This window comes from Aulonocara stuartgranti, assembly GCF_965226115.1.
Source record: "Aulonocara stuartgranti genome assembly, chromosome: 5".
NCBI lineage: Eukaryota > Metazoa > Chordata > Actinopteri > Cichliformes > Cichlidae > Aulonocara > Aulonocara stuartgranti.
The window spans coordinates 11,787,684-11,802,898 of NC_138943.1; the positions used below are offsets into that span (position 1 = coordinate 11,787,684).

The window sequence follows — 15,215 nt, forward strand, 5'->3', positions numbered from 1 at the left end:
ATGAATACATACTTTGGTTAAAACAGTGTCTGCATCTGCATTTCTGATAATTTTCACTTAAATCAGAGTAAATATCATATTCTGGGGAGTTTATTTTCAGATGCGGATTTGGTAATCTAGTTATCCAGAAGCAGGGTGTGTGATCAAATCACAGACTACCATATTTGTTAGAAAATGTCAGCCAATGTGGCTTTGTGGCACAAGGAACAAGATATTTCAGGCCTGAGTGATTCTTAAATCGAATCTGTATAAGCTGTTCTGAGTTTTTTGTTTTTTCTCTTTATAGAACAATTTTCAAATAAATTAATGGGTATTATTTTCAAATAATATTCATCAAATTATCCAAGCAGCAAAGAATAACAGCACACAACACACAACAGATTTTATAAATACAGGAAAACTCTCCAGCAATCAAAATATTATTACAGAAGAATTCGAGAAGTTTATTCTATATTAATAGACCAAGCTTAACGATATCATATTTGGTCCAAGTAAAGTTATCAACAGTAAGTTATTAAATATAATCAGGCAAGTCACAGACACCTAAACTTCTTCGCTCTACCTCCACACGGGTCCTTTAAGCTAACGCTAATGCTAGTTAGCTACGTACGCAGTCGGTTGATGAAACGGAGATGATACCGGTGGTTTATTTTTGCTGAGAATGAGCTCAAAACATGTCAGGTTTGTTTCATAATAATTTATAGTTGGATTGTAATACAGGTGGCCACCTTTACAGACTCTGGTTTTTCTCGATAGCGGAAGCAAGCGTTTGTTTTCCAAGCTAACTTAGCTGGTTAGCCTCAGGTGCATGCTGTTGTTAATGCAGTCCTCCGTTCACAGCTAGCGCTACACGGGGGCCTGTCCCATTACTTACAGGGTGTCTACACCAAGACTCAAATATTGTCTTTTTTGGTACAAACAAATCGGACTTTTTCATTTTTTAATGATTGTTTAAAAAGCAGCTTTTAGCTAACGAACGTTACCGCCCACTGCAATGTGTTTTCGCGGAACAGGTTAGCCGGATAAATCCATTTAATTACACTCTAATAAAAACAACTCGCTGCACGTACAGTGTATCAAAAGCAAGAATATTTAGCCATGTTGTGGTCTACGCTTTTTCTCCCAGATTTGTCTGGCAACGTTAAATTGGTCCATTATTGTTTTTCAAATAGTCTGATTTGCCCTTTCTAGACTCTAGAGAAGTCTTACCCGGAGAGGATCACTGTATGAAAACTAAATTTCCTCTATTAACACGAAGGCTAACTAGGTAGCAAAGCGTAAGAGCTGCCCTTGAATTGAACGAATGTTAATCAAAGCAGCAGGCATTTAAGCAGAGGGTTAACAGCAGCGACATTCATAACGTCGTAGGTATATTTTAAAGTTAGGTGGTCATGTGGCAGTCGGAGAGCGAGCAGCTGTCCCTGACAGTCAGCTAGTGGCAGCTGGTTTAGTTATTGAAAGAAAGCAGCCACTGTCGTGTTAAACCCAGCGCACGTTGATTTTTTTTTTCCACATTAAATAAGGCGAAGTAAGTTTTGTTAATGTGCTTGGAGGCCTAAAGATAACCACGCAGGTAGTTAACATTAGCCGAGCAGCTGATCTCGGTGTGTTAGGCCCTTTAAGGAAGTTGGCACACTAATAGTTGAGTAAATGTTTACTTTCGGGAGGCTTTAACAAGTACTGGGTCACTGATTAGGATTTTGAGTGAGGCAAGTCTCACTCCTCACATTCGTGCTACACTTACCTGCCTGGTGTTTTGCACCCCAGTTTGCATGTTAGCTGTTTTGAATGTTATGTTTTTCTAATTTAACTTTAACTTGTGTCTTGGAGTGTTTGTGTACCCACGTTTAATATTTGCCAAACATGCAGCCATGTGAATATTACTAAAGAAGTGGTTCTAATAATATTACCATTCAAGAGCTGGCTTGAAGAGGAGGTGAGAAGGAAACTCAACTGTTGTCATGTTTTATGTAGGGGAAAACACTTTATTTTTCTTCATATCTCCTGAATTATTTATTGACACAAAACAACAAATAGTTCCAAAACAGCATCTATAAAAAGTGTGAATTAAATAAAACTTTTTTTCTTTTTACATTTATTTGAAAATAAAAACAAAAAAGGTCCATCACAGTTATGCTGACATATAGAAAGATCAGTTTTTTTATGTGGGCTTTGACATACTGAAACCTAAAATATGTTTTTCTTTATCAAGAAGCTGAAAATAACAGGAAACGTAAGATAAACAGACTCTGACTGTATGAAGCTAGATTGTCTCGTCACTCCCCAAAAGCCCGTTTTAAAATAGAGGAAGCTCAGATAGATATGTTTGCCCAGATTATGAGTCTTCTAACTTTTCTTTTCACCGTCCTGTGCAGGGATGATCTGATGGTAACATCTGGCTGCTTTGACATCTTTCTGCATCATCCCAGCTCTGTTGGATAGAGGAACGCTCCCACATCTGCGAAGAGCTGTTGTCATCTCCACTCTGAACCTATCAGAGACCCTTCATTCATAGATCTGAAACAGAAAACATCTTCTGCCTCCTTCCAAAAAGAGACAATGTATTGCCTTCAATGGCTGCTCCCTGTGCTGCTCATCCCCAAGCCGCTGAACCCAGCTCTGTGGTTCAACCACTCCATGTTCATGGGGTTCTACCTGCTCAGCTTCCTGCTGGAGAGAAAGCCCTGCACCATCTGTGCCTTGGTCTTCCTGGCTGCCCTCTTCCTCATCTGCTACAGTTGCTGGGGCAACTGCTTCCTTTATCACTGCCAGGATGCTGCACTCCCGGATGCTGCCCACGACCCAGCCATTGTTGGGACCTAGGAGAGGAGGAGCACCAGCAGCAGCAACACCAGGAAGTGGAGGTGGGGGGAGCAGGAGTATAAGGCAATGCTGAGAAATTATTGTAGAAAGATACTGCCATGCTTAGAGTGGTGAAAATTGCTGGAGGGGAATACCAAGAGTGTTCAGCCAAAGACAAACTAAAGAAGAAGAGCTGGTCTTGGAGGGTTATGAACGCTGTCTTTTCTTTTTTCTTTCTTAATGCTGTAAAGAAGAATTTGAGGAATGGGAAAGGGTGCCAGAGGTCACATTATGTGTCCTATTATCTAACAGGTAGCAAAGGCGAGGGATCCAAACTTGAAATAAAAAGGGAAGGACATGCATGAACTTGACATGATGCTGAGGGAAAAAGAATTTCACATTGACCAACTTTCATTCCAGCACATGAATGAAAAATAAAAAAAAAAGTATACAGTATAAACTACATGTGACATTAACTTAAAGTCACAGGGGTGGGTGCTTTGCATTATGCTAACTTGTCTGTTCCTTGTGTCTTAGCTACTGCCAAACGGAGGATGAGAGAGAAAGCTGCTCAAAACCTCTGAGGTTTTTATAGTGGGATGGAAAATCCTCCATGGTGGCAGAGGAGGAAAGGTTTCTGGGTGAAGGGAAGTGAGAGGATGCAAGGAAACGTAAACTAGCATAACGAAAATCCCTCTCCAGTTCAGTGTTCCGATTTAAGAGATTTCACTTTCTCCCCAAACCCGATCGCTCATCTTTTTAAACTGAAAATACTTTGCTCCTTCCTTAAAACTGCCAAAATCACATAACCCCTCTGAAAACTGCTATGGCAGCCACGATCACTTGCTCAACAAACTTTATACGCCAGGTAGTGTTAAACTGTAGTCAAAAACAAGAGCGTCACACCCCTGACAGCCCTGGATGGCTAAACTCTGTCGCCACTTTGGCTCTGCACACGTAATGCTCCACAAGGCGAGTACACAGACACTGGACAATCAGTAACTACGCTGTGAATATGTCCCCCCTTTGCCGCACTTCTACTCAAACACACCTCAAACAGGTGAACTAGAGCTGAGGACCTACAATGTTATTACCCGCTGTGCTCTACAGCTGCTCCTCATCGTCCTGCCTCAGTGTGACCTTCCCTACTGCCATCTGATCTTTTTTGTTTCTGTTCTTTTTCTTTTGCAGTTTGCATGAGTTGCTCTAAGTTTTTTTTTTTTTTTTTTTCCCCCCCCAAGCGTCAAGGTGACACCCAAATTTTTAATAAGTTAAAAACGCTGAAAGTTTCCAAAGGGTAGAAAAATCTGGATGTGTAGTTGAATGAAAGTTTTCTGTAATGTGCTATGGGTGTGCATTCTTTGTGGTCATGACATGCTGATCAGTGTAAAAATGTGGCAATACACAAGGAGACACAACGGCTATGGTCAGCATTTCCAGCAACAATGAGCAATACAGAGTGCAGGCTGAAGAACTGATTTAAAAATTTCACAGGGGATTGGAGTTTCCACAGGTGTCACTGCTGTAAGTGTTAAGTTTAGCTGTCAGACACAGGCTAAGGTGTTTATACTCTGTACCTGTTGGAATGTGTGTGTGTGTGTGTGCGCGCGTGTGTGTGGCCTCCTGTGGCAGTGCTCATTGCGTTCACTGCAACATATTTGCTTTGGTTTTAATTTAAATAAAGTTTTCCCTCTTATGTGTTAAACTGTGAGGTTCTGTGTCAAACAAAAAAACGTATTTTGATTAAAAAATAAATGCAAGTAAGAGTTGTGCTTTGCATTTTGCTGTTTTTGTTTTGTTTGTTTGTTTCTGTAGGAAAATCGTGTTGCAAATAGTTTTTGCATATTTGTCACATCATTAAATGTAAGTATTAGACAAAGATGACACATTAAATATAAAGTGCAGTTTTAAAATGATTCCACGTGTCAAGAGAAAAAAAGTGATCCAGACCTATCTGTAGTTGTAATGCCAAAACTGGGCTCCAGCAGATTCCAGGGACAAATCAGATATCGCTGTCCAGGAGAGTGCAGGCTTAGGACAGCTAAAATGCTGTGCAGGGTCCTCAGACTCCTGAGCTTGAGGAACACACATGCTCCAACTCACACCGACTGAGAAGGCTACCTGTTCAGTTGCTCAGTGCAATTATTGAATCAACCAATCACATGGCAGCAAGTCAGTTAGGCATGCAGACATGCTGAAGATGAACTCCTAAGAAACTCAGCACCAGAATGGTGAAGTAATTCAGAGTTGGTGACAGGATGAGCTACATGTTGGTGATATACTGGTGTTTCCCCACTCAACCATCTTTACGGTTTTCAGAGAATGGTGCAAAGAGGCAAAAATATTTAGTCCAATCCACATCATTGATGTTGGAGAATGACCAGACCGCTTTGAGCTGAAAGGGAGACAACAGTAACTCATGTAACCACACTTACAATCAAGGTATGCAGAAGAGCATCTCTACAGCAGCAGAAGACCACACCAGGTATTAGCTATTAACAGGACCCTGAATTCACAGGGATTCATCAGAAATGGACAGAAGATTGGAAAAATGTTGCCTGTTGCAACAGGCTGCGACATTTGGATAGTAGGATCAGAATTAATAACACAGGGGTGCGGCTCCATCCTACCTTGTATCGGTAGCTCAGATTGGTAGAAGCGGAGTGATGGAATCAGGTATAATTAGTACAATTTGGCCTCTTAGTATCAACTGATCATTGATTAAACATCACAGCTTACCTGGGCGTTGTTGCTCACCATCTTCTCATGGTAGCTTCCTGCAGGAAGACTGTATTATGCTAATTGATTTTGGTCGTGGTGCACCCTGCAAATAGCCTGTTTACTAAAAACACGTGTGACCAGTGGAAGCATGGTTTCATGTTATATGGAGCACTGTTGTACACGGTTCAAACAGGTTGACTAATGATGGGAAACTAGAACTGGAAGTGGTTTTCATATGATGATAATGATGCAACTGAACTGCAAGCAAAGCAAAGGATGTGCTCCTATCCCCCAAAGCAATTAGCATCAGCTTTCACCTCCTTTTCTGTTTTCTTGCTCCTGAAAGAGCTCAGAAAGTATCGCCTGTTTACAAATCAAACACTGATGCACAATGAATTCATAATTCTTCAAAGAAACTGGAGCTCCTGTATTTTTTTCAACATTTGTGATTTAAAAATGTGAATGTTTCTCCATTGTATGCCACAAACTGGGTTTCTTTAAAAACACAATTGATTCTTGAAGATGAAAAGACATCTTCAAAGAAATCTTTTTTTTATTACATAAAAAAATATTGTTTATCATGTTTCCCAGGCCAGAGTGCAGCCTTTACATTTACAACAGCAGAGCAAGTCCAAGTTAAAGTCAGACAACATAAGTATCTTTCACAATCAGACCTACAGACCTCTGTGTTCATAAACCAGACTAAATACATGACCTACTCTCCATGACTGTACACATCAAAACTAACCAACCATTCCTTATTTGTTTTTAAATCATCTGTGGGGATGATGTAATTATTACTATTGCAGTTTTATTTTATTTGAACATATCTGCCATGCTGTATTTCTTCTAGAATTCTAGAAATGAACTTAAATTGTCACTTTTTAACTTTTTTTTATTGTAGAGGTTAATTTATATTATTTATATTTAATTTTTCATTTAGTGTTTGAAAAAGAGGGCGGGCAATTTTTTTTAAATATTTCATATACTTTCTCAGCACACTTTTTTTCCACTTGTGTAAATATGGTATGCACCAGAAAGTCTTAAATACATCTCAGTAACCCTTTATACACAGATGCAGTACTGCTCTTCTTTTGTGCTTGCTCCTGTTTGTTCTTGCCTGTCTCTGTCTTTTTCTTCCTCTCTGTGGGTACAGTCCACCAGATTAATCAACCTGCACACCTGAGCCTTATCCTTCCCAGCTCCTCCACTGGCTGTGATATAGTTTGGTCACTCATGTCGTGACGATGCTTCGACCACCTTTCAGTCTTGTGGTTTTTCTGTGCTTTGGGTTTGAGGTAACTCGTCTCTCCCTGTGCTTCAGGTTTTCCTGCTCAGCTGTGGTTAAATATTGATCTCAGATGCCCACACCAAGTTTTTGAACTGAATCTGTTTTTCCTGCTCCGCTGCCATCTCCAGATCGGCAAGTCTCCTCAGTTCATTCTTTAAGTGCAATAAATCTGGCTCAAAATAAACTGAAATTCAGTTTCCATGTCCTGCTGTTAGCTCTGGGTACACAGTTCAAAGAAATCACCAAAGTCTGACACACAGATGGAAAAAATGAGATGAGTTTCACGGCTGGAATCACCAATTTTAGGAACAAATAATTGCAAGTCTTAATTTTTATGCCGAGCAGAAAGTTTTCACTTTGTCTTGTGTCTTATCTTATTCAACTTACTAAAAATATATATGTATATATATTTTTTACAAATCTGCCATTCAAGGGATTGTTTGATATGACCATGGCTAAATTAACCTTTTCAGGCATCTGGGGGGGAAATTATGGTTGCTAACAGATAAATTGAGATGATTTTAGCAAATGTCATAAATGTCAGCATGTTGCCTTGTTTGTTCACCTAGTGTGAGCACATTTATTCCTTCTGACCTTACTTCCTTTGCCCTCCTGCTTGTTTCCAAAGCTTTCTCAGCACATTGATTTTTCCTCATTCTCAACCTTTTAAAAAGCAGCTTTGAAAACATTTTGATTTCAAAGATTCAGCACCTGGAAAACTACCAAAGACCAGCAAATAACTGGTGTTCAGTCAGACTGTGAGAGTTTTGCAAAAGAGGGGGCGAGGGTATGTCATCTGTGTACAAAGATGACTTTGAAATCTTTCCCTCTTGATTGTGTAAACTCTCCTGAAGTGCAAATCATGCACCATCTGGTTGTGTGGGAGGGGGCTAAAACAAAACACACAGAATTCAAACATGGTTAAAGCGTAGCTCTGCTTCTTACTGAAAACAGTTAAGATTTTGTAGGATTTTTCTTTGTTTTAGGAAGCTAAACGATTCTGTATCCTATTATCAACAAAACAACAGAAACAAACACTGTGTTCAATCCATGAAGCAGATTCTTCCAACATGATTCCTTAAAGTTGATGCAGAGTTCTCATGGCTGAAGAAAAATGTCATTTTATGCCACAACTTAAACTGCTTTGCTGTCGGCAGCATCTTTCTTCCCACGGCCTCGAAAACCGCCTGGTCAGTGAGGTCCTAGGTCACTCTAACCACAGCCAAATCTATTCTGTGGCAGGCAAACGTCTCCTCGGGTCCCTCTCCAGCTCAGTATATGTGAACAGCCAGCAGAGGTCAGCAGCGGTCTCCGTTTCTGTGATGGCACAAAGGCAGCAGACCAAATATTTTCCTTCACCAACGTGAACAATTTTGTCTAAACATCCATTTTGTCAAAGAAGAATTGGATAAAAGAGAATTTGGTATCATTTAAAACATTTGTATTTGTAGTATGAAAAAAAAAAACCCCCAAACAAACATCCGTCCTTGTTGGGATTTTGATAGAAAAGTCATGCTTCTCCTGTGAAAATGAAAAGGTCCACAGGTTTGCATGTAAAAATATATAAAAAAAGGAATTATTCTGAATATAAAACCTGGAAGATTGCATTTGTTTTCAGATATATTTGATTTTTTTTCTCAATTAAGCCTTAAAAATGATTAGAAAAATGAGTAGTGTGACATAACTTGATTTGTAGACTCCTCTTGTTTAAAATTAATTCAAGACACAGCTCTCACAAGCAGGAGAGGCTGTTAATGTGGATTTCATTAATCTGCCAGGGTTTAATATTCATGTGATTTTTTTTTTTTGTTTTATTGTAGCTGATTATTGCTATAAACGAACACACACACACACACACACACACACACACACACACACACACGCTTGCAAGATTATGTAAAATAATATTATATTTATCCTTCATGTCCCAATAAGACAGTCATATCGACTGGTTGGTGAAATAACTCCCAGCACTAGAAAAAAGTCAGACTACAGCTGACGTCTTCTTTAAGAAAAACTCTACATATCTAACAAAAATAAATTCAAATTCTGAGTAAAACAATACAGGAGAAATAAGAAGTCATTAATCAACATCAGTGAGTGAATGATCCATCCAGGGAAAGCTGAAGTCTCCATCATGAGATCTTCCTCTGCAGTTGTTGAGGAAGATCTCGTAGCACACGCACCACAGATTCTTAAAAGAAAATTATGTTTTCCCAGAAGGTGCGACGTCCTGACAGGTTTGTAAACTTTCTCCATTTTGACATAGGCTTGGTTTTAGTCTCTTGGCCAGCATCATTACAACATTTGTGCCTATTCTTTGATCCAGATCTGTTTCCTATAAAATCGTAATCTCAGTCTCTTGGTTCTGGTAAGCCTCATCCTGCATCTCAGTGTCTAGCTGGTCCATCCTCTGGTAGGCCTGGTATCCCTTTTTACCTGCAGACAGATTGAAAGAAAAAGTAATAAAAGAAATAAAAATACAATATAGGTATATAAAAAAAATAACCCTGTGATGAAAAGGGATAACGCTTGTACCAAAGGAGAGGACAGTTTCTCTGGCAGCACTACGCAGATCTTCATCTGTTGATCTCCATAAATCTGCTATGTGGTCCACACTCTCTGTCGCCTGACAGAAGAACACAAAACAAAAACAAACAAACGAACAAACAAACAAACACTTATGCTAGCTGATAAAAACCAGAGAGTTCTGAAAACAGGACTTCCGAGTGTTGCTGTGACTGTGTAGAGTTGTGTTCTGCTTACCCGGAGGCATTTGAGAGCCAAACAGGAGCTCTGCTGGATTTTAATATAATTGCTTTTCAGGCTTTCTGTGTAGTAAAGCACCGCCTGAAGAAGAAAGTACACACACACACACACACACACACACACACACACACACACACACACACACACACACACACACACACACACACACGAGGTGTCACTTATGCTGCTGGATTGGCCTCATACACTGTATATAAAAGATGGCTGTGGCCACTGTAACATAACCCACTGGTTTAGTTTAGTGATGTTGCTGCCACCATGTTTTTGTTGTTGTTGTTGGGTTTTTTGGAGCCCGAAGTTACCACATCTGGAGAGGAGGGTGGAATGCTAACTTATCAGTTAATGCCAGCAAAATTATCAAGCTGCATTAATAAACTGAATGGTTGCAATACACGTAACTGTTAATTCTAACAGACTAAAAGCACTAACGATAACAGAAGCACATCTGTCTTTGTCGTACATCAAAGCAGACCATATTATATGTCAGATTACTCAATTGAAATAATTCAAAAGGCTCCAAACAGCACGTTAGATCTTCGGGAATCCAGTTGAGTGACTGGAATTAAAAGGTGGAGATGGCTACAGCTCCCACTACAAGCAACAATATCCTAACTTTAAGCCTTATCACTATGCAAATTAGACTTTTTATTAAAAAAAACAAAAACTTTTATATGTTGCTATAAAAGGAAGAATCACTGACAAAGGCTAAAATGTTCTTTTATACCAGGCTGTAAGCATGCTTTTTTTAATGCTGTAAAGTTAGACATTTTGACATGGAAGTCAATGGGGATTGACTCATTTTTGGAACAAGCCTTAAGTTGTCATAAGAGTAACTGCAGTATAGCTTAATTTTTCAGCTCCAAGCACCACAAACTGTCGATATGACAATATTAACTACAGCAAATTAAGGTTCATGCAATGCTAGTAAAAGGGACAGTTAGGCCTGTGATAAACTAAAGCACCTTACAAGCTGTCGAGTCCAAGTCTACCCCACCTCTCACTCTCACACGTGGGATAAAGGCGCTGGTCATTTGTTTTATTGATATTCACACTGGTAGCCATAAACCAATGTTTTGGACCCCAAATCCTTCCCTAATATTAAGATGTGGATTTACATTGTAGCTGTCATATCAAAGTCCAATCAATAAAGTTCAAATCCTTCAGAAAGAATTATCCACTAAGTGTGCTATAAAAAAATTTCCTTAGAACTTATTAACCCGAGTTCCTCCAGTGGAAATGCACAGAGAGCTCCTTCACTGGCTTGCTGTAAAATACCTCATTAGTTTTAAAATTCTGCTTCTTACTTTCAAGTCTCTCCATAACCTCGCACCTCTACATCTCTCTGATTTTCTGCATGTTGCTCTTCCTTCCTGTATTGAGTTTTGATATTGTTATTATATCCATACTATGATTTTAATATTTCATTGCTTGTAAGGTGTCTTTGAGTGTCTTGAAAGGGGCCTATAAATAAAATTTAGTATTATTATTAATCTCTGCAAAAGATGACTTGTTTTCATGTACCTTGTTCCTGAAGGCCTTGCAACCAGCAGCTCTGGAGATGCAGTTGGTGGCAGCTTTGCAGACTTTGTGGTTGGAGTCGATCTGCAGGGAGGCGAGAGTCTGCAGGGTGCATCCCAGTGGAAGTAGCTCTGTGATCTTCCGGCCCCTCAGCTTATTTAAAGCCCGCCGCCGTTTGGGGCTACTCAGGGCTGAGAGGATGTACTCTGAAATGCACCAATGAATAATAATGAACAACAAAATAATTAACAACATACCACTGAGTGAGCTGAGTGAGGGGGCTCACATCCATTTAGCAGCTTTCATTCAAATCTCATGATCTTTATGAAACGTACTTATTACTGTTGGCTGAAAAGTTTTAAAGTTCACCCTTTATGGAAACCGGTCAGGAAAAGGAGAGGAAAACGAGGACCGTTCATTTAATAATTATAGTAATAATATTTTTGGTTTAACTGTTTCCTTCTCTTGGTGCTGTATTAACATTCTTACACATATTTGTGTGCACTGTCATGGTCCTGACTCTTTGTTCCAGTATTTTTGTTCCATTTCTGTTTTTTGTTTTTTGTATTTTTGTTCCATTTCTGTTTTTTGTATTTTTGTTCTAGTTCTTGAGTAAGTTTGTCTATAGTTCTTGGTTTCTTAATTGACCAAATTAGTTTCCTTTTGTGCCCAGTCTGTCTCAGCCTCATCTCTGCATTTTGTCACCCTTTTTGTCTCCTCAGTCATGTCCCCGTCTTTGTCTGGTCTCCCTGTGTCCCGTCTCCGCGGATGTCTAGTAAACATGTCTTCAGTCCCGGTCCCTGTGTTTATCCCTTCCTGTTCCCATTATGATCTCTCTGTGTTTCATCCTTTTGTCTCCCCACTCAGTCATGTCTCTGGTCCCTGTGTCAAGTTTGCATTTCTTAGGCTGGGTCTCTGTGTGCATTACTTCCCATTTTATTTTGATAGTCCCCCATCTCGGGTGTGTGATGTTCAATTTTGGCTCCCCCGTCTCGTCAGATTCTGTTAAACCCACTCTGCCCTCCCACTCTCTCCTCCTGTGGACATATCATCTGCCTCTCCCTTGTAGTGTGTGTAGCTTCCATTGGTCCATTTTGGCTCCCTATTCCTACCCAGCTCAGTCATTGTTTTTGTTTTTTGTTTTCTTCACCCTTTACCAGCGTTAATAAAGCCGTGATTTTGAGTCATGCATCCTGGGTCCACTCTCTGCTGGCCGGTTCACAACATGCATAATATTATCATGAAACAGAATATGCTTGTATTTTATTTTTATTTATTTATTTATTTATTTATTTTTATTACATACTAGAACATTGTGTAATGTTTTTGCAGCATAAAAAGTAAATGATGTTTTATCTAATCTCTCTGGCACACTTTTTGTCTTTCCTTGTCTTGTAAACTCCACCCACTGAGATTTATTTCAGGAGTTATTTGTCCCCAAATGAACCAAGCATACAAATGCTGTTGTTGTTTTAGCATTTTTTTTCTCTTCAGTGCAGTGGTATGCAAACCAAATGCAGTTTAGCATTTAAGTAAACAGAAGACATCTGTATACTGTAGCGAAATCTAGCAGATTGAACAAGAGGAGGTGGAGGAATGGAAAGAGCAAAGGGGAGGCGGAAAAGTTGCTGTGTGCTCATGTTTATAGTTTGACACCAGGAACTGTGTGTTTGTTCTTGAAATTTATTGAGCCTCTACAGAGGCTTGTGTCCCCCTGAAGTAAACACAAGTACTACTTCAAACTATTGACATCCTGCATTTCCAGGCTCCTTACTCCATCTGTGACAAATGCACGCCTAACGCAGACTCAATATTTCCTCATATTTTCCTCAAACAGTCCTTTGAAGGTCTGCTTACTATTCTTCACTACTGAAGAAATATTCTCACAAGATGTAAACCTCAAAATATTTCTCATAAACAGGCGTGCAAGAGAACACACCCTGTTTGTTTGGGGTGACCATTTGGCTGTAGAGTTAACAGATGGTCCAGATGCCTTTAGTGAGCTGGAATCTCTGGAAGCTTAGAAGTATAACATCATCCCATTCCTGATACCTCCAAACACAGTCTTTGGAAATGCCTCTCATGTATAACTTCTGTATAAATACTGTAAAGTTTCAAATATAAAACTATTAAAATGGGTTCATATGGAAATGAATATTCCATGTTTAATGTCCTACGGTGTTTGGTTATAAATTATAGTTATAAATACAATGTGGCTACTACTACTATTACTTACTGTGATATATGTTTATTTCACGAAAGTTTTTTAAACGAATAATAAGTTAAGGTAGATAATAGTGATAATATTTATCTGTTGACAGCTTTGTAAATTGAAGCTTTACCTTCTTTTGAGAGGCGGGAGATGTGCTCTCCAAGCTCCTGGAAATTCCAGCGCTTCAGGTAGACTGACAGCTGGAAGAGGGTGACTCTCTCCGGGCTGCAGACTGACCGAGAGCTGGGCACCACCCGGCAGGCCGCCTGAACCTGCTGCAGGAGCTGAGAAAACACTGCAGAGGAGGTAAAACACAAAAAATTAATACATCAAGGTGGTTTTGAGTCAACATTACATTAGAGTAAACTGTTCTTTAGAATCCTGCTTTAAGTTGGCTTTATAGTTTTGGATATTATTGGATAAACACGCTGAAGATTGTCTGAGCTACAGTGAGACTTCATGATATAAGCTGAGAAATATGATTTTAAGTATAAGCAGGCGTCTATACTGCAGAAATGTACACAAAGTACACGAGCAGCGCAATTTCAAATTGAACAAATGTATCCAAATTGTGCTTTTCTCACTTTCTCAAAGAGTTATGAAGTTTACTGAGATATTTCCACATGGCTTACATTTCCATTTTTTACTTTTCTGCTGTTTCACACTTTTTTTATGATCTCATGCCAAAATTATTTTCCATTTTCTCTCACCGTAACTGTTACAGTAGTTTTGTTTAGTTTTTTAAACTTTCTGGATCAGCTGCTGATCGGTTTCAGTAGATATCCACCCATCTTTTTTTTGACAAACTTTTCTTTTATTTGTGGCAATTTCCTTCATATTTTCTCAGGTCTGCAAACCTTGCCACTTTCTAGTGATTCATAATATGCAGCAGTAAAACATTAGCTGCACTTAATCTATGATGACGGCATTCCTTGCTTTTTTATAGCCACTGGATAAAAGCCTGACTTTTATTACAGTGTGGGGCACTGTGAGATAAAAATGCCATGCATTCTTTCATAAAGTGGGACACCTGATCATCCCACTCAGGAGAGTCTGTAAATACAGTCCCGATTGAAAATTTAAGACCACTTGAAAAATTGCAAAAAAATAAAATAAAATAAATAAATCAGATTTTGTATGGTTGGATCTTAACAAGGTTATAAGTAGAGCTTCAAAATGCAACAAGAAGAATGGGAGTGAGAAAAAACATCTTTTTGAGCATGCAATTTATCAAAAACAAAGCTTAAACTGAAACAGGCTGTTTTACAGCTGGTCCAAAGTTTAGGACCACACCTCCAAAACCCCCGTAAACCCACTTATGAACTCAGTAATGAGTAGCTCCACCTCTTTTGTTGATAACTTCAAAAATTAATTGCGGCATGCTTGATGCAAGTGTTTCCATGAGGTGAGTGGGAAGATTTCTCCAAGTGGTGAAGACAGCCGAAAAAAGGGCATCTACTGTCTGGAACTGTTGTCCATTTTTGGAAACTACCCATCCCCAAAGCTTCTCAATTGGATTTAGATTGGGGAACACACTGAATGGTTCAAAAGAGTGATGTTATTCTGCTATAAGAAGTCCCTTGTCCTGCAGGCATTGTGTACTCCACCATTGTCCTGTTGGAAAACCCAGTCGTTACCACACAGGCTCTCCGCAACATCCGGACATAGCCAGCGGACGTTTGACGCCCCTGCACCTCCTGAAGCTCCATTGTTCCTCTGAAGGAAAAAGCACCCCAGACCATTATGGCGCCCCCTCCACTGTGGCGTGTAGAAAACATCTCAGGTGGGATCTGTTTGTCATGCCAGTATCGTTGGAAACTATCAGGATGACCAAGTTTGAATTTTTTTTCTCATCACAGAATAAAACTTTCTTCCACCTTTTAA

General features: G+C 39.4%; 2 protein-coding genes across 5 annotated transcripts in view; one reads left to right on the forward strand and one right to left on the reverse strand.

The window, feature by feature from the left end:
- The first annotated feature begins 544 nt into the window (after positions 1-544).
- Positions 545-4,571, forward strand: blcap (bladder cancer associated protein). The gene is made up of 2 exons (XM_082534452.1): positions 545-681; positions 2,376-4,571. Exon 2 carries the CDS (start codon positions 2,560-2,562, stop codon positions 2,821-2,823), a length of 264 nt encoding a protein of 87 aa, XP_082390578.1. The 5' UTR covers positions 545-681; positions 2,376-2,559; the 3' UTR covers positions 2,824-4,571.
- A 3,159-nt stretch (positions 4,572-7,730) lies between these two features.
- Positions 7,731-15,215, reverse strand: part of ripor3 (RIPOR family member 3) — a 58,815-nt gene continuing 51,330 nt past the window's right edge. For all 4 annotated transcript variants that reach the window (XM_082534423.1, XM_082534421.1, XM_082534422.1 and 1 more), the window contains 5 exons: positions 13,462-13,626; positions 11,123-11,325; positions 9,581-9,664; positions 9,353-9,443; positions 7,731-9,253 (listed from right to left, as the gene is read on the reverse strand). In XM_082534423.1, coding sequence (XP_082390549.1) covers positions 9,153-9,253; positions 9,353-9,443; positions 9,581-9,664; positions 11,123-11,325; positions 13,462-13,626 — 644 coding nt within the window. In that variant the 3' untranslated portion in view covers positions 7,731-9,152. The remainder of the gene's footprint in view (positions 9,254-9,352; positions 9,444-9,580; positions 9,665-11,122; positions 11,326-13,461; positions 13,627-15,215) is intronic.

Excerpts from the sequence above, each read along its gene's own strand:
- blcap (XM_082534452.1), top strand. The coding sequence starts at position 2,560 with ATGTATTGCCTTCAATGGCTGCTCCCTGTGCTGCTCATCCCCAAGCCG.